At 46.0% G+C, this 26,082-nt stretch overlaps 1 protein-coding gene and 1 long non-coding RNA gene across 2 annotated transcripts in view; both read right to left on the reverse strand.

Moving 5' to 3' along the window:
• Positions 1-26,082, reverse strand: part of ELP3 (elongator acetyltransferase complex subunit 3) — a 105,602-nt gene that overhangs the window by 69,509 nt on the left and 10,011 nt on the right. The window contains exons 6-7 of the mRNA XM_065055550.1: positions 25,007-25,075; positions 21,396-21,550 (exon numbers count right to left, since the gene is read on the reverse strand). Coding sequence (XP_064911622.1) covers positions 21,396-21,550; positions 25,007-25,075 — 224 coding nt within the window. The remainder of the gene's footprint in view (positions 1-21,395; positions 21,551-25,006; positions 25,076-26,082) is intronic.
• On the reverse strand, positions 9,006-15,083 carry LOC135578958 (uncharacterized). Its single transcript, XR_010471065.1, has 2 exons — positions 11,488-15,083; positions 9,006-11,091 (listed from the first exon to the last, which is right to left on the reverse strand). It is a non-coding gene; the product is annotated as an uncharacterized LOC135578958 (long non-coding RNA).

The following is a 26,082-nucleotide window of genomic DNA, read 5'->3' on the forward strand; positions in this document are numbered from 1 at the left end:
CAGAAAAGCTGTACTGATTAATATTATGCAGCCAACAGAGAAGAAGAAAAGACAAACTGATGTGTGCTTAAGAGTAACGTTTTGGTTTTGATTATTTTTGTTTCTTATTGTTGAAGTAGCATATCTTTGAGCCTGATTTGCAGTTTTCAAGTCAATTTTTTTTATTATTAATCAGTGATTTATGTAACAATTTATAGTAGGTGGGCTGTTTCAAGCCAGACTTTGCACATCTACTTTTTACAGGTTTCATCATAACCACCCACTGGAAATGTCGTCCCAAAACACGGGTTCTGTCACCTGATGTGCGGAAAAAAGCCAAACTGTAGCACACAGAGACGAGGTATTGTTTATTACGGTGGTTTCCCACATTTCTAGCAGGTCAGTTAGGCAAATCCTTGCTGAGTCCTCCTGGCCACCTTCCCGACCATGGAAGCAGCTTTCACAAGGACATGTTCCATGATGTTCTCAAGGACTTACCAGTCTGGAGGTCTCCTTCTCAACTTCTTGAACACAGACATGACATTTCCAGTCACTGGGGACCTCTCGGTTGTCACGATCTCTCCAAGGTGACATGGACCTGACTCACCTTTCCCTTCCACGTGTACAACCTGCTGGTGGTGCCAACACCATCCTCTGCCATGGCTACAACCTCTCATCCCAAACTGGCAGCCAACAAGGGTCCCCAACAAGGGCAGATCTTGCAAATAAAGACCAAAGCAAAGAAACAACGCACATCTCAGCCATTTCCATGTCCTTCCTCACAGAACTGCGTGCCTTATCCAGCAGATCCACATCTTCTTCGTTTTTTCTTTGCTGACAAGGTATCTATGAAAGTCCTACTTGTTGTCCGATAATCCCTTTGAGTTTCAACTCTGGTTAAGGTTTCCTACGTCCCCTCTGCCTGTCTCCCTCCTGGGCATCCCACATCTCCTTTCACATTCTGCACAAACTCCTTTTTTCCTGGTTGAGCTCCACCAGGACTTCTCCGGTAAGCAAAGCCTGCTGTGCCTGCTTGGTTTCCTTCACATGAACTCTCTTTGCAACTTGAGGAGGTTGTCCCAGAAGATCAGCTAAACTCACCTCGGTTAATTCACCTTTCAGGGCATCCCTCAATGCTTCAAGTTGAGACCATCATCAGCAAATATGCTGATGACACCAAGTTGGGAGGGAGTGTCGACCTGCTGGAAGGCAGGAGGGCTCTGCGGAGGGATCTGGATAGACTGGAAAAATGGGCTGATTCCAGTGGGATGAAGTTCAACAAGGCCAAGTGCCGGGTGCTGCACTTTGGTCACAACAACCCCCTGCAGCGCTCCAGGCTGGGCACAGAGTGGCTGGAGAGCAGTCAGACAGAAAGGGACCTGGGGGTACTAATGGACAGGAAGCTCAACATGAGCCAACAGTGTGCCCAGGTGGCCAAGAAGGCCAATGGTGTCCTGTCCTGTATCCAAACCAGCGTGGTCAGCAGGACAAGGGCAGTGATCCTTCCCATGTGCTCTGCATTGGGGAGGCCACACCTGGAGTATTGTGTTCAGTTCTGGGCCCCTCAGCTCAGGAAAGAGATTGAAGTGCTGGAGCGGGTCCAGAGAAGAGCAACAAGACTGGGGAAGGGACTTGAACACAAGCCCTATGGGGAGAGGCTGAGGGAGCTGGGCTTGTTTAGTCTGGAGAAGAGGAGGCTTAGAGCTGAGCTCAGCACTCTCTAGAACTACCTGAAGGGCAGTTCTAGCCAGGTGGGGATTGGTCTCTTCTCCCAGGCAGTCAGCAATAGGACAAGGGGCCATGGGCTTCAACTCTGCCAGGGGAAATTTAGGCTGGAGATTAGAAAGAAATTCTTTACAGAGAGAGTGGTCAGGCATTGGAATGGCTGCCCAGGGAGGTGCTGGACTTGCCGTCCCTAGAGGTTTTTCAACTGAGATTGGACATGGCACTTAGTGCCATGATCTAGTCAATGGACTGGAGTTGGACCAAGGGTTGGACTGGATGATCTCTGAGGTCTTTTCCAACCCAGTCGATTCTGTGTGATTCTGTGTGTGAAGTTTGTTGTCCTGAATTCTGACATCTTTATTCTGCTACTTGCATCCTTCAGGACCTTAAGTTCTACCATCTCAGAGCCATCCCAGTCAAGACCAAATCCCCACCTCAACCAGCTCTTTGAGAGTAGCAGATCCCATGAAATATTAATACCTCCCCTAAGCACTGGATGAGCCAACTATTTCAAAATATCATCATAATACACTCTGGAAATATCCTAAATGAGTTGTGTTCCACCATGTTGCCCTTCTAGTAGGTATCAGGGTGTCAGACTAGATTCAAAGAGTTTTGTATATTGTTCATTAAATGCGTCTCTTTTTAATACTTACATCATTTTCATACCCTCTCATAGCACTATCTCCAGTTTTTAAGCATTCTTCTTGTTGCCTTTGATACCAAAAACAGCCACAGAACTTTGCAGAGACACCAATGCTATATCCAGATGGGATATGATTTGCCTATTCCTATCCAATTTTCCACTATTTATACAGTCAAGGGTAATTTGGCTGCTGAATCATACAGAACGCTCATGATAATGCAACTTAACTCCTAAGTATTTTCTAGATATTTCGCTGTCTCTCAGAATAGAATCCTGCACCCTTCCTAGAAAAACAGCTTTACATTTTCCCATAATGAAGTACACAGCTTGCTTGTACACAGCTTCCTATGGAATACAGACTTACCCCTTATTTGCCCATCTCCAATATTGATGGCACCTGCCAGCCCTCAGAAATTACTGTTTTAACACAAAGCCCAGAGGCAAAACCAGCAGAATCCTATTAGAAATCATTCAGGTCAACAACAATCATTTTCTGCTATGCCTGTTTTGCAAACCAATGTAATGGGTGACATGTTGTTCTAGCCTCTTTTTTTTAATGCCAAAATATCTCACCGTACCAAGTCAATTCTTTTGCAGAAGTTTATGCATATTATACTCCATTTCTCTATAAAAGCCTCTAAGCTCACCCACAGGATACAGTGACCTATCATGATAATGGAGATGATGGATCTGCCTTCTTTTAATCTTTAAAAACAACAAACATCTAGCCACATATCCTGCAGGAATACGAAGATACAAAGAGGGAACAGGCTCTATCCAACTAGGCAGAGAGCCTGAAAAGCAAATATCTAGAGCTCTGAAGAGGATGACTCAGGATACTCTGCCACAAGAGGTTAAGACGACCTTGTTGATGACCAAGGCAACCAAAACTATTATTAACTGAAGACCAAAAGAAGCAAAATATAGAAAGCCTTGAGAAATCCAATGAACCCAAGTTGAAAACTCCACCTGTGATGGTCTTGTATATACAAGTTCACCCCATTTCCAGGTTCATTCTGACATTAATATTAATATTTATGATGTGCCTTTCTTCTGGAACTTGAGTGTGGAGATGGATTTTATCTTCTCCAGCAGTAATAAACATCTTACAGTATTTCTCCTCCTTCCCTGGAGCAGTCTTATTTGTTATTTATAATACATGTAATTATATATAATACATGTAATAGTAACTCCACATAATCAAAAGACTAATCAGAAATCAAAGCAAATGTATAGAACAAGATGACAGTGGGGCAATTTCAATAATGGACTGACTGCAAAGGAGAATTATGCAAATAAAATAGATGTTAAGCCATAGAAACGAAGGAAATGAGACAGAGAGAAACCTTAAGATTTGCACAGACATAGCTACTGTGAAGTCAGGTTTTTCCAGTGTGATTATAGAAATGTCTCAAATAGGAAGAAGTAAAGGAAAGATTATTAGTTTTCATCATTAGAGAATATTTGAGTGAATTCTCAGAGAAAGCTGGTACATTAAGCAGACTTCAAATCAGGCTCTGCCTCTAAAATCAGCTCTTTTTTTTAGATCAAAAAGGCACCTACATCTCCACCAGTTTGACTCAGGGTCTCAGGAACTTTCTCACTTAGAGAGAGAGCAGACAGCACCGTTCTGGCATGAAACAACTCACTTACCAAAGCACCTGCTCACTCTCCATTAAACTCTGGTCTACAGATGAAAGTCTCATGAAACCTGAACATCAAAGACTCCATTATTTACAATCCATCCTACAGCAGCTTCCAAACTCTCTGGATGGGACCAGAACGGCACGATGCCAAAACAAACCAGAAAGACTTAACGCATCCCAAGAAGCTCAGAAAAGATAAAACTATAAGAATGAGGTAAATGGGTTAAAATGGTGCATGTGCAGCATGTAAATCACACGGCTTTGAACTGTTTATCTGTTTTACAGGTTTCAGAGGAGGAGAGGACGTAATGAGGAGACAAAAGAGCAGAAAAAGGCACAAGAAGCAGTAGAAACGGTTCAAAGGCAGCATCAAAGAGAAAGAGCAAGAAGCATTTAGGTGTTGCCATCTATATAGAAAGATGGTGTTGCCATTATCACTTAAAAGAATGAATCCGTTCTGCATTTGCTAACATAAAAATACATAAATCTTTTCAGTTTTAGGTCAGTCTTTGTCAGATAAGGGCGACTTGCAAATCACCTAATCAGAGAGCCTGACTTTGCAGCTTTAGATGTTATGAAGCCCGCACAATTAGTTGAGTCTTGCTTTAACATCTGCCTCAAGACCGCTGGACCAAGTGTCCTTTAGCTGAATGTTGCTCGTTATATGCTAAAATGATTATGGAACCAGTATACAGACGTGCACCCAACTGGCTCCTTAGGACTGCCCTGAGTAGTGATAAGACTTTGTGTATAATGGCTGCTAGTTTTCCTTTTGGCGTGCTGGCTTTATTCCAGCAGCCAGGCTTGCACAACTCTGTAATAAACAATATCTCATCTGGGTGTGCTACAATTTGGCTTTTTCACACACCAGGTGACAAAACGCTGGTTTTGGGATGACAATGGGAAGGATCTACAACAACTCATCCAACGCAACAGTCCCCAAAAACCTGCCTGCAGAACATTACTTCAAAAGCCAAAGAAAACCATCTAGAAGGTGGACAGAATAAATAATGAAAATATTCATATTACTTGATCACCATTGTTGCTAACGGATCATCCAACAGCAGCAATTCCCACAAAATGTGGTGCTCCCCACTCAAACACATCACAATAAGTGGTCACAGCTTAGCTGGGAAAGGAAAGGCACCGCTGCTCACCTACCTTTAGCCTGAACCCAAACCAAAAACCAAAATAGCTCCAAACCTGCCTTAGAAGAGATGCCAGGAGTCTTGTGGAAAGAAGGAAGTGGTGGAGGGTGGGAAAAACGAGAATTTTAACAAGCAAACAAAGGAGTCCTTAGGAGAAGGTTCCTAGCATTAACACTGTGAACAACAACCCCAGCAGTGCTCCGGGCTCGGGGAAAAGTGGCTGGAAAGTGCCCGGTGGAAAAGGCCCTGGGGGTGTTGGTGACAGCGGCTGAACATGAGGCAGCGTGTGCCCAGGTGGCCAAGAGGCCACCAGCATCCTGGCTGGTCCCAGCACTGGTGTGGCCAGCAGGCCCAGGGCAGTGACCGTCCCTGTGCTGGGACCTGGGGAGGCCAAACCACCAATCCTGGGGTCAGTTTTGGGCTCCTCACCTCAGTGCACAAAATGGCGCCACCAGAATCACCTCAGGGCTCAAAATGGCAGCCCCCGGGGTGGCGGGATCACCTCACACACAAAATGGCGGCATCAGGGGCACCAAAACCACCTGAGGGCTCAAGAAAGATCTTGAGGTGCTGGAGCGAGTGGAGAGAAGGGAACGGAGCTGGTGAGGGGCTGGAGCACAAGTGTGATGGGAGCAGCTGAGGGACCTGGGGGGTTCAGCTGGAGAACAGGAGCTGAGGGGAGACCTTCTGATCTCTGAACTGCCTGAAAGGAGCTTGGAGCCAGGGGGGTCGGGCTCTGCTCCCCAGGAACAAGCGCCAGGAGCAGAGGAAACGGCCTCAAGTTGCGCCAGGGGAGGTTGAGGTTGGATGTGGGAACAATTTCTTCCCCGAAGGGCTGTTGGGCATTGGAACAGGCTGCCCAGGGCAGTGCTGGAGTCACCAGCCCTGGAGGGGTTGAAAACACAGAGAGATGAAGTTCTCAAGGACATGGGGTAGAGGTGGCCTTGGCAGTATGCGATTAACAGTTGGCGTCAATGATCTTAAAGGTATTTTTCAATCAAAACAATTCTGTGATTCTATGACTGTGAACATCCAGCATCTCAAACAAGTCTGACATCCTGAAAAAAACCTTCTTGTGCCCTTGACTACAAGGAGCATGGTAACTCAGTTACAGGTGTTCAAGGCAGACAACAATGTCTACACATATGAAATTAAGACAAAAAGTGACACCATGGGTTTCTGAAGAGGAAACTGCTGCTATAATACACAAGTATCTTACGTACCACATCCCCGCCTGTTACTTAAATGACCTTCTCCTTCTTGATCTCTAATAGCTCTGCTTTATCACAACGCCAATCTCTGAAACACAGCTACCAATAATTAATTCAATATCTACAATTTCCTGCTAGTAAACAGAACAGGTGGCATCTTACTCATCCAATATATTTCAAAAGTTGCGTGTTTGATGACTGCCCAGAGCAGATATTTCTGAAAGCTCAAATGCCAGTTATTTGGCTTTGTACTGCTCCCTTTTCATTACAACATTTCAGTATGTTCTTTATCACCAGTACCAGGAGTACAACAAACTGCTTTGGTTTCTCAGCATCAGATTCCCCAGGTTCGCTTTTCAAATACTGAAAAACTTCCAGTTACTTAAAATACAGTCAATTATTGACTAAAATATAATTTCCCGATTTTGACAAAGTAATGTTACTTATACCTGCTAAAAGATAAGAACAAATTCTCTTTTTTTCTGGTGAAATGTCACTAACAGATAAGTCATCCATAATTATGCTCCCTCCCGCTGTGTCACTCGGTGTAGAAATCCAGGATAGGATCTATGTTCAAAACTATTCATTCTGAAGCAAAAAGCCCTAGAACTTAGGAGTTTTCTCTTTTTCTTTATTTGTTTTACCAAGTTGTAACCACAATGAACGGATCCGACGTCTGAAAACCCTCCGAAGAAAAAGCACAGTGTGGTTATGCGAACGCACTTCAGGCCTAATCAAAGCAGGGCTATTTGCATGGACTAATTAAACGCCTGGCTGTAACGACAAGGAGGTAATGACGTTGAGCATAGAGGGGAGGGGGTGGCGGAGTGATTTGGTTTATTTTTATATCATCCACAGAGCAACATCATGTTAAGGACCTTTGGGCAAGGAGGCTGGAGCTTTGCTGGAGGGACCGTGTCGTTCCCGACAGCCAGGACTGAGCTGGGCTAATAAATGCGTAATTATTTCAACAAGCTGTAATCAGCGCCTGTTCTCAGAGCACATCTGAGCAGGCCTGGAAAGGTCTGTCGTAGCTCGGGCAGCAAAACTAAGGACACTGGACAGACCGAACAGAAAACCCCGACAGGACCTTCTAGCAGTGCAGGCATGTTTTCTAAGCTCCCATCCATCAAATTCAAGGTAAGAGCGATACAGATCACACTGTTGCGGCTTTTTTGTTTCAGCAATAAATTATTAGCAAGCTATAACTGAAAGCACCAGGATGAATAAGCGTATGCTAGAGTGAAATATTTCAAACAAGAAAAATGTGTGTGTTGCTCTAACAGGAGGTGCGTTGCAACCTCTTTTTTACCTTTCTCTGTCAAAACTAAAGGTTTAAAGAGAAAAAGCTGAAACCGGGCTAATATGGGCCAGAGAATGCTTATCTCCTTCTCTGGAGACATTCAAAACCGCCTGGACGCGATCCCGTGCAATCTATCTAGGTGTACCTGCATTAGCGGGTGGGTTGGACCGGATGATCTCCAGAGGTCCCTTCAACCCCAACCAGTCTGGGGTTCTGTGATCTCCTCCTCCCTTATCTCAGCCCCCTGCCTTTCTCAAACCCGTCCCAGTGGAACAAGGGACCCACACAATCCATAAACACACCAACATTACCCAGGGAAAGTCCACAGGTCTGTTTGGACTTGGACCTAATGAAATTCACCAAGGGCAAGTGCAGGGTCCTGCCCCTGGGGAGGAACAGCCCTCAGCACCAGCACAGGTTGGGGTTGAGCTGCTGGAAAGCAGCTCTGCAGAGAAGGACCTGGGAGTTCTGGGGGACAACAGGGTGACCGTGAGTCACCAATGTGCCCTGTGGCCAAGAGGCCAATGGGACCTGGGGTGCATGAGGAAGAGCGTGAGCAGCAGGTGGAGGGAGGTTGTTCCTCCCCCTCTGCTCTGCCCTGGGGAGGCCCCACCTGCAGTTGTGGGTCCAGTGCTGGGCTCCCCAGGTGAAGAAGGACAAGGAATTACTGGAGAGAGTCCAGGGAGGGACACAAAGATGCTGAGGGGTCTGGAGCATCTTTGTGATGAGGAGACTGAGAGAGCTGGGGCTGTTGAGCTGGAGAAGAGAAGCTGAGAGGGATGTGATCAATGGGATCAATATGTCAGGGTGGGTGTCAGAGGATGGACCAGACTCTTTTCAGTGGTGCCCAACGCCAGGGTGAGGGGCAACGGGCACAGACTGAAACACAGGAGGCTCCATGTGAACATGAGCAGAAACTTGTTTGCTGGGAGGTGCCAGAGCCTGGCCCAGGCTGCCCAGAGCGGGTGTGGAGTCTCCTGCTCTGAGACATTCAAACCCCCTGGACCCACCTGTGTGATCTGCTCTGTGACCCTGCGTGAGCAGCTGGGTTGGACTGGGGCGTCTCCAGAGGTCCCTTCAACCCAACCAGCCTGGGATTCTAAAATTTCACCCAACATCCCATCCACCCAAAGCTGGTTGCAGATGTTTAGAACAACAGGAGGGGGACAAGCAGCAGCCGTATTTTCCTTGAATATTCTCTCAGTTGCCAGTTGTCTCCTCTCCAACAACTCCCTGAGCCAGAGGTGATATCTTTAGTAGGTGTCTTCAGGATTTACCAGCTCTCAGTGGATATTTGCCCTTGGAATGTATTTAATCACCTCTCAGCCCAACTATGTACCACACAAAGAAACGCCTCCTTCATGTTTAATCCCCATTTTATCTGACAGCTCCAATTCTTGTGCTTTAGAAAACAAACAACGTTTATCCTTCTTCTGTCTTCTCCATGTTGCTCAGAATTTCATAAATCTCTGTTATATCACCCTCAAATACTTTTCTCTGGTTCCACAGTTCAATTTTCCTTCTTCCCTCACTTATTTTTAAAAGGAAGAACTGAACAGAGGTTCAAGCTGTGAAGGCACTGCTGAATTACATGGCAGCATAGCAATATTTGCCAGTTTGCTCCCTATTTCCCTCATTATAACCCCTCACACTGAGTTGGGTCTTTTAACTAACACCAAGCATCGAGTCTGTGTTTCTCACAGTTATCTACTGTAACTTGAAAATCTTGTTCCTGAGCAGCATCAGCCAACTTGGAGATCACAGTCCTGTAGGAAAATAAGGACAAATCTTTCTTATCCACATCACTCTGTATCTACGTTGATTTTCACCTGCCCCTTCACCACGCACAACCGCATGGTCAAGACCACCTATTCCAGCACAGACGCCTCTGGGACACCTGTTTTCTGTTGTATTAAGTTGATAATTTATTCCCTCTCCTAATTTATTTCAATTATTTATGCATGTAAAGTCTTTGCTCTTATTCCCACAATCTTTGAAAAAGCTTTGGAGAAGGACCTTATTGTTGGAAATCCGGGTAAAGTTACATATATATGTCAAATGGTTAAAAGAAAACTACAACTTAGACGTTTTGCTGAAATATTATCCCGTTTCAAGCAGCTAGAGGAAAGGAGTTCATCTGCCCTAAGATGAAAACGCGTCCTATGGAAAAAAGAATCTCTCTATACTCACTGTCCATAAAGAGGGAGGTGGTTCGGGATTTTAGCAGGTAAAGAAACCCAAACCTCTTATCCTAATAAAGAGAACTGAGGTCCAACAAAGCAGCAAAATGCAACTTTTTCCAAGATGTCTAAATAAAGAAAAAACATGGGGTGCTTGTAAGATGTCCACGTCTTAAGCCCATACTCAACCTATTAGATGCGGAGTGTACACTCTTGCCTTCACCACGAGCCAGACACCAGAAATTGCAGACTAATATATGATGCCAGAAAAAAATACTAACACTAAACCAATCTATCTTATGTGTGGAAGATGCAGCCAGTCCAAGGCACCACCAGCTTGAGTTTCCAGCAGCCAAGACAAGCGGATGGATGAGCCGCACGCAGATGGAATGATGGGTTGGTTGAAGGTGCTACGAGGTTGTGGGTTCGCTATAAAAATAGGGTAAGATTCCCATGCCAAACCCAGCTCCTCTCCTTTTAAGAAAATAAAATAGCTTATAAGGAATTACATGCCCTCATGTACTACCCAAACCACACAGGTCACTTCTGAAGTGAAGAAAAGAACCCACGCATGAGGGTTATCAACCCCAAACTGTATTATTTTCAAAGCCGTTTGTCAGCCTATGGTGCAAAAGAAAAGCTTGGAAACAAAATACGCTCAGCACAGTGAGAGAAAATTGGAGACACTTTAAGCTATAAAGTTTCAGAAAGAATCAAACGCATTTCTCAGTAACAATTTGGGGATTTCTGTCCAGTAATTCAGGATAAACACTAAATACAGAGTCCTGCACGTTGCTTTAAGCATCAATTCTGTGCAGCGTTGTGGCTCAACCCGCCCAGTATTTCAAGGGGAGAAAAGCAGCAAGCTGCAGGCTGCGTTTGCTTAATATTTCATTTTGGTCAATTTTCCGGTGTCTTTTCACCAAGCAATATAAAAATCTAAAAAGAAGTAGCTCTTAGTCCCATTTCAGCCATCCCTTCTGTGGATTCCAGCACAATTTTATTTGACCTTTAGTTAAATTCCAGCTGAACCAGGCAATCGATATCGGCTGTTCCCACAGGACAGGTTTTCTTCTACGTCCCTTTCTCTTCTCATCCAAGTGCAAGGAGGCAGATAACACATCCCATGCACAACAAACCACGTCACGGCGGCGACACCGAAACAAAGGCTGTTATCCAACTTCCACCAGGAGATGCCCAAGATTTGCCCTTGGATTCTCACATCTTTGCTGCACTATTTAGTTCAGGGAAACCTGAGAGAACAACAATTTAAATGTCTGTTGTCAAGTCAATGCGATCGATGATTAGGTCATAATTATATAGACAGTTTACCACGGAGCAGTCAATATGTAGTTAGAGATGCAGGCTAAAAAGGGATTCAGGAGAAAAAAATCCTTATATCTAAAATTACAAAAGAAATGACATGACAGTCTCTTATTAAATCCAAACTGAAGCTCAAGGTTTTCTTGCTACGGTTGAGTCAGCGCTAGGTGAGACTTATATGTATTTTTAAAACAATCTAGTTCCAATTTCACTTCTGCTATTGACTCACTGTGGCCTAAGGAAAGCTGCATATTCTTAATAACAACCAGCTGTTATTGAAGAAAATAACCACCTCTGCAGTGCTGCATATCGTGCCCACAACTCACCGCCCTGGAAGTTATTGTTGAATAAAGACAGTGTCCAGTAAAGACCTGGCTTTGTAGTTTCCGCACCTACATCAACAGGATTCATCTTGTCCCCATCTGACACTCCGGTATAAACATTTAGCTTGAGGAAGGAAGAACAGCTTGATTGCTGCTTTGAGGAAACAAAGAAATTGTGTCAATAAAATTATAAACCGAGCTAATAAAAAGCAGTCATCAGCCAAAACTGCCAGCGAAAAGCTGCGGTTTAGCTCATCTTCTTCTCTCACCAAAGCAACTCCCTCATCCATAAAGCTGCAATATAATCTCTAAAAAAGTTCTACACAAACATACATGCGCCTGTTTTCTCCGTGCTTGTAAAACCACGCGCTCAGGAAGAAGCTTTTTGCAGATGACACGAACTGACGGTGCCATTTCTCTTGCTCCATGTGCCGTCCATTGCAGCTCCACCACAGTGTAAGGTGCCAACAGCTATTTAACTTTTAACAGTGACCGGGCTTTGGAAAAGTCTTTCAGCTTTTAGCTGCTACAGTAGCTTAAAACTGCCTTGATCCCTCGCAGCTCCAGTTGGTCCCAAGGAGCAAGTTCCTGCCAAGTATTGAAGCCAAGTGTTTCCTATCATGGCTACGACCCCCACAAATGGCCCAACTTGGCTTTTGACAAGACGAATACACCAGAGAGGATACAGAAGAGTACGACCAAAGGTGAGTGACCACTTGTGTCTTCCTAGAGGTGGGGTGAAGCAAAGACCCGGAAAGGAGAATGGGAACAAGAACCAACGCTGGAAGAAACTGGAGTATCTTGGAAAAAGTGACAATGCAGCAAAAACCAGCACAAGCTCAAGGAGTCAGAAATCACAGAATCATTTGGTTGGAAGAGACCCTCAAGACCATGGAGTCCAACCGTTCCCCCACCCCTGTCCCTGCCCCATGTCCCTGAGAACCTCATGTCCATCTGTCCAACCCTCCAGGGCTGGTGACTCCAGCACTGCCCTGGGCAGCCTGTTCCAATGCCCCACAGCCCTTTGGGGAAGAAATTGTTCCCCAAATCCAACCTCAACCTCCCCTGGCGCAACTTGAGGCCATTCTTGTCCTATCTCTTGCTACTTGGAAGTCAGAGATGAAGAAGAAAATACTTCTGGCCTGAGCCTGAATTGGAGCCAAGACTCTCAGTGCAGCTCCTGGATACAAACACCTACACTGAACTGACGTTCTCGTCTCCTGTGCCTGGTCAGGAGCCAACCCCAGCATCGGTTCCTGCTTCAGCATGAGGGTGTTGGTCTATTCTCCCAAGTAGCAAGTGACAGGACAAGAGGAATCAGCCTCAAGTTGCACCAGGGGAGGTTTAGATTGGATATTAGGAAAAAATTCTTCCTGGAATGGGCTGTGGGGCATTGGAACAGGCTGCCCAAGGCAGTGGTGGAGTCACCATCCCTGGAGGGGTTTAAAATACACATAGATGAGGTTCTCAGGACGTGGGGCAGTGCCAGGGGTGGGTTATGGTTGGACTCAATGATTCTTAGGGATATGGTTTGGTGCTAGAGTTAGGTTATGGTCAGACTCGATGATTCTGAGGGTCTCTTCCAACTGAGATCATGCTATGATCCTAGGAGCCGGATCCCTCTCGGGGCTCCACTGCCCACATCTCCACTGGCCTGAAGCGCCCGGTTCACAGGGAAACACCCGAACTGAGCTGCCTTAACCCACACACTGAACCACATCTCAGAAAAGGTGACTCCTGTTTGTTAAATATCAAAGGAACAAAGGTCCTTCTCACTAATTTTAGAGTTTTCAGAGGAGTGCGTGATCTATCTTTGAAGACAAACCAGGCCAAGTTCTTGCAGAAAGAGAAATAAAACACGTAACTCTATAATCCAAGGCCCAGACAGGGGGTGACCAAATGAAAGCGGCACAAACGCCCCCAGCTCTGCCAGTTCCAGCTTTTGAGAGCTTGGCTTTGCAAACCGATGGGCCACGAGGAGTCACCACGACCCAGAGCACATTAGGAGCTGCAAAACATTGCAGAGAGAGCAAACAGTCTCTGCTCAGCACAGCACTAGCGAAACAGTCACAGAAAACCCACATCCATCCATAAAAGCGTGAAAATTCAACCTGGCTCTTTTTTGTTTGCATGCCTACTGCACCCACCACGTTACTAGAAAATTACTTTTCTTTCAAATTAATTTAGCGCTGTTGAAAGGCAGCGGATCTCAGTTTACAATATCAATGAGGCAAACACAGCACAGCTGAGGGAACTATAAAGCGCATCTCACTCTTCCACCAGCCCATTTTAATTTGGGCTGGAAAGCAATCTCTGTTGGAAGAAGGGGAAAAATAGGTAGCGCAGGTCCCATGTTGGCTCTCCAGGGCACGGGAGCATCAATCTAGGGTTGTCTGCATCCTTACAGAACTCAGTAATGTTTATCTTCTGCCCACTTGGAAAAATCAGAATACAACAGTACATTTGTAAAGCACAGTGTAATACGTGTGTCAGGGAGAAAATTAACCCAGAAAGCTTATTTAGTGCATCTCACACCGTCTCGTTGTGACACCACCTTTGGATCATGAGCACCATTTGATCTAGAGCCGAATAATCAGCAGGGCAGGTTCATATTCATACAGGTGACCAAGCCAGGAATAAAACTCCAGCTCCAGTTACTGGTCCCAGTTCGCCACTCAGATCCCATCCTACCATTAACATTTTAGTGCAGGTCACCGGAGAACTTGTTACGCTTGCCAAATTACACACGCACAGCAGTGAAGCAGCAAAAATGCGAAAAGTATTCCCTTTGGCAGGTGTTCAGCAGTAATTTGCTGAAAATGTACAAAAAAAGGCACTGAAATTCATTATTTAGCTTTGACAATGTCATGACCGCTAAGGCCATTATCCTTCCCACCAGCACAGGATAAAATACGGATCAACAGCATTTACAGATATTGCTAAATGTGGTGTAGCACAAATTCCTGTTATGAATAAACACACTATCACCTCATAAACCCTTGAAAAAGACGTATTTGGTTCCAGCATTCACCTTAAAATACCTAAAGTCACGTAATATCAGATGTGCTGTTGCACATGTAAAGAAACACGTGGGTATGGCTTCCTCATCGTCACCTTCCTGAGTCATCACAAACCTGAATATTTCAAACAGAGAAGAAAATGCTGCGGAAATACTGAACAGGACAGATAACTGGATAGGCAATCACCTCCCATAGCTGCAGGAGGGAGAAAAATGAGCAACTACACGTAACAAGATTAGGATCTAATAAAATGACTTTCACTTACATTTCTTCCAAATAACACATATTTCAGCGGCTAAAAGTTGGGCTTGCTGGAGAAAATAAGCAAGGTAAAAGTAAGAGAAAGAAAGGCCAGCCAGCTTTGGGGTAAATTTCACAGTATCACAGTATGTTTGGGATTGGAAAGGACCTCAAAAGATCATCTAGTCCAATCCCCCCCATGGAGCAGGAACACCCAGATGAGGTTACACAGGAAGGTGTCCAGGCGGGTTGGAATGTCTGCACAGAAGGAGACTCCACAACCTCCCTGGGCAGCCTGGGCCAGGCTCTGCCACCCTCACCCCCAACAAGTTGCTTCTCAAATTTAAGCGGAACCTCTTGTGTTCCAGCTTGATCCCATTACCCCTTGTCCTATCATTGTTGGCCACCGAGAAGAGCCTGGCTCCATCCTCATGGCACTCACCCTTTATATATTTATAAACATTTATAAGGTCCCCCCTCAGTCTCCTCTTCTCCAAACTAAAGAGCCCCAGCTCCCTCAGCCTTTCTTCATAAAGGAGATGCTCCACTCCCTTAATCATCTTTGTTGCCCTACGCTGGACCCTCTCCAGCAGTTCCCTGTCCTGCTGGAACTGAGGGGCCACAGCTGGACACAATATTCCAGATGTGGTCTCCCCAGGGCAGAGCAGAGGGGCAGGAGAACCTCTCTGACCTACTGACCACCCCCTTCTAATCCACCCCAGGTACCATTGGCTTCCTGGCCACAAGGGCCCAGTGCTGGCTCATGGTCACCCTGCTGTCCCCAGGACCCCCAGGTCCCTTTCCCCTACACTGCTCTCTAATATGTCATTTCCCAACCTATACTGGAACCTGGGGTTGTTCCTGCCCAGGTGCAGGACTCTACACTTGCCCTTGTTAAATTTCATTAGGTTATTCCCCGCCCAACTCTCCAGCCTGTCCAGGTCTCTGGATGGCAGCACAGCCTTTCCTCAAATTCTGCGACATGGAAAGACATTCTCCATACTGAGTGTATTTAGGGGTAAACACTCAGGAGCGAAAATATTTTAATGGCAAACAAGCCTCCTGCACCATGGAAGAGTCTCATCCAAAGCTGGAAACAAAAAACATCTGCCTGCTTCTCTGGAACATTAGGAGCTCGTCTCCAAATCGCTGGGAACAACCCAAAATTCAGGCAGAATCTGTTGCAAACGATCTGGCACTAAAACAATAGCCAGTGGTCTCCTGCCTGGCACAGAAAAATCACTGCCCGGTCAGATGTCCCGAAGGATTTGACAGAAAAGCTCTGATGGATGCAGCCGGAGCAATTTGCAATGTTTCTGCCGCCCACTGTTCAGTTCCTTCCCTGCCAGAAGCCGCAGGAGGGGACACAGGACCGGCCAAGTCCCCGCACACTCCGGTTTGCCCAAATTACCGCTAGAACAGCCGCTCAAGGCAGCAATTAGAGCGGTTTGTGCCGGAGCTCCACGAGTACCTGTCACAGCACCTACTCATTACAGCAAGTCGGGAGGTGAGATCTGACTATCAAATCCCGGCAATTTGTAACAGGGCGATTTAACAAGGCCGGGCTTCCCGCAGAAAGAGAAGCGGCGTCTCTTCTTAAATCACGATCCCTTCCAGGTGACGGTCATTTGCCACGGGGTGAACTCAGCAGCTGAAGGGCGGCCGACTACGTTTAGGCGCCTGTTTCGGGAGCGGTCACCTCAAGCAGAGGGTTGAGGTAGATAAAAAGAGAACAGTAACCTCTTAAATCGCCCCAGCATGAATCACTGGAGCTGGTGAGTCAAAGCTCTCGGTTATTTTTGCAAGAGTCACAATTAGTACTCAGAAAGCACAATTAAGACACATTAGCGTAACAAGCAACTGTATGTCAATCACGCCAGCTGAGTTGTTGGAGAGCATCTTCTTTGGCTATATTAACCACAAGGTAAAGATCAAATCTTTCCTTTAGATTTACAGTAGAATTTATCACGAGTGGGGTCAGCTAAATACATACATCAAGCCAGCTGTGACCGCACAGGCATAATGTCCCCACTTGTTATCCCGCGTCACTTCATTGCAGGTCTGTGCCCTAAGTCAAGCAGCTGGGCTTAGGCTTGGGAAAACTACAGCAGCGGCAGCAACAAGACTTACCGGCAGAAACCTGTGTCTTCCAGCAAAATTCCTACAGAATGATTTGGGAAATGTAAAACAGACTTCAACTTTGACAATAAAGAGCGACCTTCTGAAAGGAGGTTTACTGCTCACTGTTGGAAAGCAAAATTCAGAGTTGCTTAGTTGTCAACCTTCGCAATCACTGTAGTTCTATACTAGAAAAATTAGTGATACATGAGACCTAATGTGGGTATTTAAGAAAAAGAATATAACGACCTTTCCAGAAAACGTATCCGCTGATAACCACACAAAACACGTCTTTCATGGGTTGCTCTGACCTGGTGTGTTCAAGAAGAGCCACTTCCAGCTGGGTTTTAAAATGTGTCAGGAGCTCCATGTATCAAACCAACTGCTGCTGAAATTGCCAGCGTTCAGGGGTTTTTTTTCCTTCCTCAGATGGACTAAAAGGTCTTAAACTGGACACACAACAATCCAGCCCTAAGCGGCGCTTATTTAAAACCTGTGTTTTATCCTCTAGCGAAGGCTCTAAAGTAGCTGGATCTATGTGCTTACCGCCAAGAGATCAATACGGCTTTTGGGATATCGAAAGGAAATTTCCTCCTGTGTGATGAAAACATCAGTGGCAGCAGGAAGCGTCGCCTCCTGCTCACCAGCCCAGCAGAGGACAAAGCTAAAACACAAAAGGACGCTTGGCAGAAGCAATCGATGACAAGCCCGAAGAAAAAGGCGCTTCCGTGGTGCCAGCCGGTATTAGGAGCCGCCATTTCTCCAGCAGGAATCAAGCGCGGCCGACAGCGCTCGCCTCCGCGAGTTCTGGGCTTCAACACACGATGCAAATGGAAAATGAGCTTTTTAAGAGAGAACCGACTGATGAGCGGATGTAGAGCCGAACTAGTCTGGGATTACAGATCTATTATGGAAACAGTTGTTATGTCTGCTGCGTACCTGGATATTGTCACATAAATCTCAGATGCACAAGATACCTGACTGCAAAACATGAGGTTCCAGCTATTTTATCTCCTTCTTACTTTGCCATGAAGGTGATTTACAACCAGACTGAACATCAGGCAACGTGCGATGCTGTTAAAATAGAATTTAAAATATAATTCCTGTGCATTTTTAAATAGACGAAGAGAAGCCGGGCTGGGTGTCGCGGTCCAAGGAGGCGCACGGGCGCGTAGCCTGGGGGGACCTTTCCGACACCCACCTTTCTCCACACGGGCAAGCTCTCCTTTGGCCTCGTTCGCTAATTAAAAGTCAGCTCCTGGCTCCGCTCCACGGGCTGAGCTTCTCTTTGAAGCGGTGAGTCACGGTGGCGGTTAAATATACCCAACACCTCCAGTGACTCACGGGTCAGGTGAGACGAGCAAAATGATGGGGAGCAGCAATTCTCATTTACATGTGGATTTTACACCTTCTTGGTTCACTGTCCTCACGAAAGAGCAAAGGCGGCAGCAATCAAGCCAACGCTTTGGCTTGATGGGAACAACTCCTGGAGAAAGATGTATGTCTATAGAGAGAAAAATCTTATAGCAATTCTTTAGCAGTAATTACAAATCTCCTCCTAAAGAAGAGAAGCTTATCGCCAAGGCCACAACCTTGCTTTACAGGCACCCAGAAGCGCACACAACTCTCCTACGTGGTGCTCTCAGCAGCTAGAAATTAAAACTTCTCAATCTCCTCGCACACTCTCTGCAAAACAAAGATCCCCTCTGGCTCTGCAATTCTTCACCCATTCCTTGGCCAACTTATTTCTCAAGCACACCAAAGCACCCCAAGCAAAGACTTCTGCCTGAATAGTCTAAAAAGTGTTTATTACCTCAAGAGGGAGGTGCTACAGAAACACTAAACACCAGCAACACTTTCTCGGGGAAATAAATTCCTTCCTCCATTTGCAACAGAGTCGCTATGAAAGTCTGGCGGTTTATCTTTTTAAGAACATCACACATTTGGTTGGTGAGTTCATAGTATGTAAATATGGTCATTTCTAGACTCATCTTCTATTCATGCATCCATAAAACTGAAAATCTTCACTCACTTCAGGTCCACTCACGCAAAAAGGATCTCCCACTGTTTTATCAATAGAGATATAAAGGGAGTTCTTCGCATCCTCCAAGCCAGCTGCCCAGTTTACCTGGAAACGGTTTAAAGCAGCAACCAAGCCTGGATGCTCTGAGCCATCCCTTGAAGTTCCTGTTCTGTCCACTGGCTCTAAAACCACAATTTCAGCCTTACTTATTCAGCAGCAACTGGCTGGAGCATTGCCCCACATCCCTGAGACTGATCACTCCTCGTCCCACATCATTTCTCTCACGTAGGCACTGCTGGGTTTGCAGCTTTGTGATTTACCACGAGGCTTAAGACTTTAAATCTGTAAGAAAAACAGAAGGCAACTCGGAACATCAGCTGGAGTCCAAGGGCAGTTTGAAGACTTATTTCTTCAGTCGGAATCGCGGTTCGTGGTGAGGAACAGAACATACCTCCACGGAAAGGGATGGTTCAAACTGCCCAGAGTCACATCCTTTTTATCAGATTAACTGGGCCCAGACGCTGCAGCGGGCTGATCGAGACAAACATTCAATGAAGAAAATTCCCCATTACGTCAAGAGGAGGATGCCAGATGGATGAGCCCTTGAGTGCTGCACGATTCAGCATCGCTGTCGCTGCAAAGACAGCGTTGGGTACAGAAGCAGAGCTCAGGTTTAGGACAAAGTAAAGAAATGACTGGACGAAGAGGGAAAGATACCTCAACCTGTAGCCTATAGATGCTCCACTGGCTTAACCAAAGGTCATGCTCAGAGGATTTTTTAGAACAGTAACCTGGCTGAAGGTCTTTTTCCCCGTTAGGGAATCGTTGTACAAAATCTAAAGTTATGATTTGTCCAAAATTTTAATACAAATGTTAAGGCTACCGTAATCCCATTCAAAGTAAGGAGTGAGAGAGACCCACAGTGTAACTGTTGGTATTCCCCACGTAGCGTGGCCTCTGTGGATGGAAGCGGTGAGGGAGGAGGGCTGAATCCTCACCTCCAGAGAGACATAAATCCAACCTTGAATGTCTATTTCCAGTGTCATTGGCCATCTCAAAAGAGCACTGCAGTGACAGGGGACAACGGCTCAACGCAAGAAGCACAAAAAGTAAAAGATCCGATTCATCTCAAGCCCAATTTTCTCACCTATAGAATATTTCGGAAGTGCAACTACAATAACTCCCATGTACCTCCATTTACTATGCACTTCGCATGAATTTTATGTTAAAAATACAAACCTTTATCTATCTGCTGGAAAAAATACACATCATTAGTGCAGGTTTTCTGACACGGCTCGATCTGCATGCTCGTGAGGCACTGTGCCCACTTCAGAGTCACTTCGGTTTTGCATGCAATTAAAACTACTTGGTCACATCATCTGTGTCCTAAATAGTTTCCCAATAATCTGCAGAGCAAAGAAGTGGCTGCTCGAAAAGCAGTTTTAGGTCCAATAAGATTAGCTAGGCACCTGCAGCAGCAAGAATATGAAATAAGCACGTCCTGAACCACCTGATGTATGTAAAACCACAGCGCTGATTTGAATAGACAACCTGTAAACTCCACTGTTCTCCTATTATGAGCTGCATCCTTCTGCGCTCACAACCAGGGCACGAGAGCAAAAGAAAAACAACTCTTTTCCCATCTTGCCTGTGATTTTACCTCGATAAAATTCACTTGGAAAGAGCAGCGTAGCACTTTTTGTCTGGTCTTTGTAACGACAAGAGACAAAACCCAAAGGAAAGCAGCAGAAGTGTTTGCTGCCCTCCAGAGGAAAACCAAATGAAATTACAACTTCAAAATACAAAGACATGAAACTAGACAAGGGTTGGTCCTGCTCAGTTTGAAAACTGCTTTCTGTAGTGGCTGAGAATGGTATTAAGGAAAATCCACTGCACTGAACCACAACAAGGTAACAAACTAAAGCCGCCAGCAGGGACGCTCACCTCGTTCGAAAAGCTCCAAACCGTCACATCTTTCTCATTCTACTCAGTTTTATAGCGCAAAACGCACTGGAAAGTTACGGATTTCACAATCTAAAGCGCACGTGGCTAAACCTGCCCCTGATTTTCAATTTATCGACTGTAAAATAAAAGGAGCGTCTCCCTGTCACACCGAAATGCCGCAAGGGCGACTGCGTTGGAGTGTGCGAGGGGCCGGGAGCGCTGACGCTGTGCGGGTGACTCAGCCCTGGCCGGAGCTGATGTCTGGCCTTGCTCCAAGCCAGGCTCAGCTCCCCTTCCCAGCCAAAGGAAATCAATCCCACGGCGACGCCGTTCGTCACAACCCCAAATCAAGGTGACGAGGCATAAAAGGTAGAAGTCCGGGTGGAACGTCAAGAAATCAGAAGCGGCTCAGCACTTCTTCCATGAGAAAAGAGATAAAACACAGACCTGTGCCTAAGAACATATTTGGATAAATGTTGCCTTCAACAAAAAATTTTGCCTTCAGTGTTTTCTGGCTTTACACCAATTAAAGAACGCTTTTAAACAAGGAAAACCAAGATGCTTACCTGACGGCCTCTGCTACGTTATTGGAAGTGTGACCTGACAAGGCATCATGAAGGTTTCTGATGAAATAATCTCTGTAGTCTTCAGGCAGGGCCATGAACGTTCCACCCATCACAATAAACTCGACTTTATCCACACTGTGGCCCAACTGCTTCAGCTGTAAAATTAAAGGTACCAGGGAAAAATTACCAATCGGGAACTTATCTAAAAGACTTGTCTGAAGACTCTGACGTTCTTACACCGAATTTCTTCTTTTACTTGTCATAACTTTTACGAATGACAAACCATTAATCCTTTTGCACACATTTCTTGTAATCACCCCCCCAAAAAAATCTCAAAAGTTATTTTTCTACTGTGAGAACATGATACAGAACATATTGAGCCCAGCATAACAGGTTTTCATGAGGAAGCAGAATTATTTGAGCCTGGCACTTTGTGGATGGAGTCACATCGGTTCCAGTTTGAAGTTACCTAAGGCCAGTAAGAAAAGTTTCATCGCATCTGTTTCCATACACATAGAAGTAACTTTCCCTACAAACTTGTGGGAGAAAAGCACTACACAGAATCCAAGGAGAATTTTCCAGTGGATTTGGAGATATACAAGAAACCAGCCAAAGCAGAACAGGATGGAGAAACTCTTCAGATCTTCCACTCTCCAGTGGAGACCCCAAAAAAACATCTTGGTGGGAAAACCACTCTTTGAGTACTAAATTCTCCATGTAAGTAAATGCCAAGAAGTAGCAAGAGCCACAGAAGTTCAGCAATATTCTGACGCTCAAAGGAGCATCAGCAACATCAGTTTGTTCAGTCCTGTGTCACAAGATCACAGAATGGTTTGGGTGGGAAGGGACCTTCCCAGTTTCCAGTTCCCCCTGCCATGAGCAGGGACATCTGCACCAGCTCAGGGTGCTCAGAGCCCCGTCCAGCCTGGCCTGGGATGTCTCCAGGGATGGTTCATCTACCACCTCTCTGGCCAACCTGGGACAGCTTCTCACCACCCTCAGTGCAAACAATTTCTCCCTCATGTCTGACCTGAATCTCCTTTGCTTTAGTTTAAAACCACCACTCCGTGTCCAAACAGGCTTTGAGCATCATAAAGGATGGAGACTGCAGCGCCTCTCTGGGTAACCTGGCCCAGTGCTCGGTCACCCTCACAATTTAAATCTGTTCCACTGGAATTTCTCGTGTTTAAATTTCTGCCCATTGCATCGTGTCCTGTCAGTGGTCAGCACTGTGAAGAGCCTGGCTCCATCTTCTTCGCAGCCCTCCACCAGGTATTTATAAACATGGTGAGATGCCCTCAAGCCTTCCCTTCCCCAGCCTAAAGAGTATTTGCTTTCTCAACATCTCCTCAGATGCTCCAGTCCCTTCATCATCTTAGTGGTCCTCTGCTAGACTTAGAATCATAGAATCATTTTGGTTGGAAAAGTCTACCCCGGCGCTGCCCCATGTCCTGAGAACCTCATCTCCACGCCTGTTCAACCCCTCCAGGGCTGGTGACTCCAGCACTGCCCTGGGCAGCCTGTTCCAATGCCCCACAGCCCTTTGGGGAAGAAATTGTTCCCCAGACCCAACCTCAACCTCCCCTGACGCAACTTGAGGCTGCTTCCTCTTGTCCCATCACTTGCTACTTGGGAGAAGAGACCAACCCCCTCCATGCTACAACCTCCTTTCAGGTAGTTGTAGACAGCGACAAGGTCTCCCCTCAGCCTCCTTTTCTCCAGGCTAAACAGCCCCAGTTCCCTCAATTGCTCCTCATAAGACTTGTGCTCCCGTATCTTCTTCTGGGGAGCTCAGAACTGGACGCAACTCTCCAGGTGGAGCTTCAGCAAGGCTGGGGCAAGAAGAAGGATCTCCTCCTTTGACATGTTGGACACACTCCTCCTAACGCAGCCCAGGAGGTTCTCGGTCTTCTTTGCCTCAAGGGCCTAATGCTGCTCTTGGTCATCTTGGTGTCCACCAGCACCTTCAGGTCCTCTTCCAACAAGCTGCTTTCCAACTGGTCAGCTCCCAGCATGTACTAGTGACTGGTGTTGTTCCTCCCCAGAGGGAGGACTTGGCATTTCCCTTTGCTGAACTTCAAAAACCTCCCACCAGCCCATTTCTCCAGCCTTGTCCAGGTCATAGAATGATAGTGTCCTGAGTTGGGAAGGACCCATCAGGATCATCAAGTCCAACTCCTGTCCCTGCACAGGATAACCCCATAGTTCACACAGAATCCCAGAATGTCAGGGGTTGAAGGGCCCTGGAAAGCTCATCCAGTGCAATCCCCCCATGGAGCAGGAACACCCAGATGAGGTTACACAGGAAGGTGTCCAGGCGGGTTGGAATGTCTGCAGAGAAGGAGACTTCGCAATCCCCCTGGCAGCCTGGGCCAGTGTTCTGATACTCCTACCGAGAAGAAGTTTCTTCTCTAATTTAAGTGGAACCTCCTGTGTTCCAGTTTGTACCCATCACCCCTTGTCCTACCGTTGGTTGTCACCGAGAGGAGCCTGGCTCCATCCTCTTTACACTCCACCTTTCCATATTTGCAAACATTAAGAAGGTCACCCCTCAGTGTCCTCTTGTCCAGCTCCAGAGCCCCAGCTCCCTCAGCCTTTCCTCCCACGGGAGATGCTCCACTCCCTTCAGCATCTTGGTGGCTGCGCTGGACTCTCTCCAGCAGTTCCCTGTCCTGCTGGAGCTGAGGGGCCACAACTGGACACAATATTCCAGGTGTGGTCTCCCCAGGGCAGAGCAGAGGGGCAGGAGAACCTCTCTGACCTACTGACCACCCCCTTCTAACCCACCCCAGGTACCATTGGCTTCCTGGCCACAAGGGCCCAGTGCTGGCTCATGGTCACCCTGCTGTCCCCAGGACCCCCAGGTCCCTTTCCCCTACACTGCTCTCCAACAGGTCATTCCCCAACTTACACTGGAACCTGGGGTTGTTCCTGCCCAGATTCAAGACTCTACACTTGCCCTTGTTCTATTTCATTAAATTTTTCCCGCCCAGCTCTCCAGCCTGTCCAGGTCTCTGATGGCAGCACAGCTTCCAGTGTCACCACTCCTCCCAGCTTGGTGTCACCAGCAAACTTGCTGACAGTCACTCTAGTCCCTCATCCAAATCATTGATGAATATATTGAATAATACTGGCCCCAGCACTGACCCTTGAACACTGCACTAGATCCAGGCCTCCAACTGGACTCTGCCCCGTTGACCACGACTCTCTGGCTTCTTCCCTTCAGCCAGTTCGCAGTCACCTCACTACAGTTCACACCATGTGTCTGAGAACATTGTCCAGTCTCTTCTTGAACACTGTCAGGCTGGGACCATGACGCCTCCCTTGGGAATCTGTTCTAACGTCCAGCACTGTCTGAGTGAAGAACCTTCGGGTCTGTTTGAACAGCAGCATGATCCTCTGGTCTATCATCCACCAATTCTGTGTCATCTACAAACTCACTGACAGTGTGTCCTGTACCAACATCCAGGTCATTATCAGCCACAAACTTGACAGCTGGGTTGTATCACTAGAGACTGGGCTTAGTGCTGCTGATCACAACCGTTCCAGCCCACCAGTTCAGGCAATTAAAAGTATTCTCATTATTTTCATCACAATCACTAAAAATTTACCTGTTCCACTCTGTGTCTTGTTTGCAGATAAGGGTCGTATCTAGCCCGAATGGCCCTCATAGACGTTGGCTAAGAAAACACAAGGAGATGCATTTTGTAAACAACTTGTTTCTAAAGGACACAGTGAAAAAGAACAAAAGACAACTTGTAGCATTGAAATGGATTAAGTCTTCAAATCCTAATTGACCCCCAAGTCTTCAAATCCTAATTGACCCCCAAGTCTTCAAATCCTAATTGACCCCCAAGTCTTCAAATCCTAATTGACCCCCAAGTCTTCAAATCCTAATTGACCCCCAAGTCTTCAAATCCTAATTGACCCCCAAGTCTTCAAATCCTAATTGACCCCCAAGTCTTCAAATCCTAATTGACCCCCAAGTCTTCAGTCTCACAACCATCCAATTTTAACAACAAAACACATTTTCACGCTGAGGTGATAAGATGGTATAAAAAGAATGAGACAATCTTTCAGAGTGCATTACAACAGGATGGATAAAGAATCTCTGTTGTGAGCCACAAAAAATACTGCAAAAATCACAAACAAACTGTTTTTCAAAGTACCGCTTTTGCTGTCCCTGTCGTTTTAGTTTCTCTTCACTTCCACAACAGTAATCCAAGGAGTGTCCTCTAGAACTCAGTCTAAACTTCAAATATTCTTTAAGCTAAACATATTATTTCAACTGAAATCCCTAAGAAACTCACTTTTTATATTATTAGCTGATGCACGCCTATTAATAATACTCTAAGATAGGGTTTTCAAGTATCTCTTGTATTCTGGATTCATTTGGTATTTTGTATCTGTTATATTAGAAGCTCTAAAGGATGGGGCCGCTTTTAACCGCACACAATTCCCACATGCTGCTAGTATGAAACAAATTAATACAACGTATCCAAATCAACACAAATTATAAAGCACTTACAAATACACTGGATTTTCCTACTTCAACAGGACAAGTTTCAAGTCACCGAGAAGTGGAAAACAGCAGACAAGATCCAGACTAAAAGGATGCTGCGTCGCTGATTACCAAATTAATCCAGTTTATATTTTACCTCATTTTGCTACTTTGCATCTGTATTAC

The sequence above is a fragment of the Columba livia genome, chromosome 3, assembly GCF_036013475.1.
Source record: "Columba livia isolate bColLiv1 breed racing homer chromosome 3, bColLiv1.pat.W.v2, whole genome shotgun sequence".
Classification (NCBI taxonomy): Eukaryota; Metazoa; Chordata; class Aves; order Columbiformes; family Columbidae; genus Columba; species Columba livia.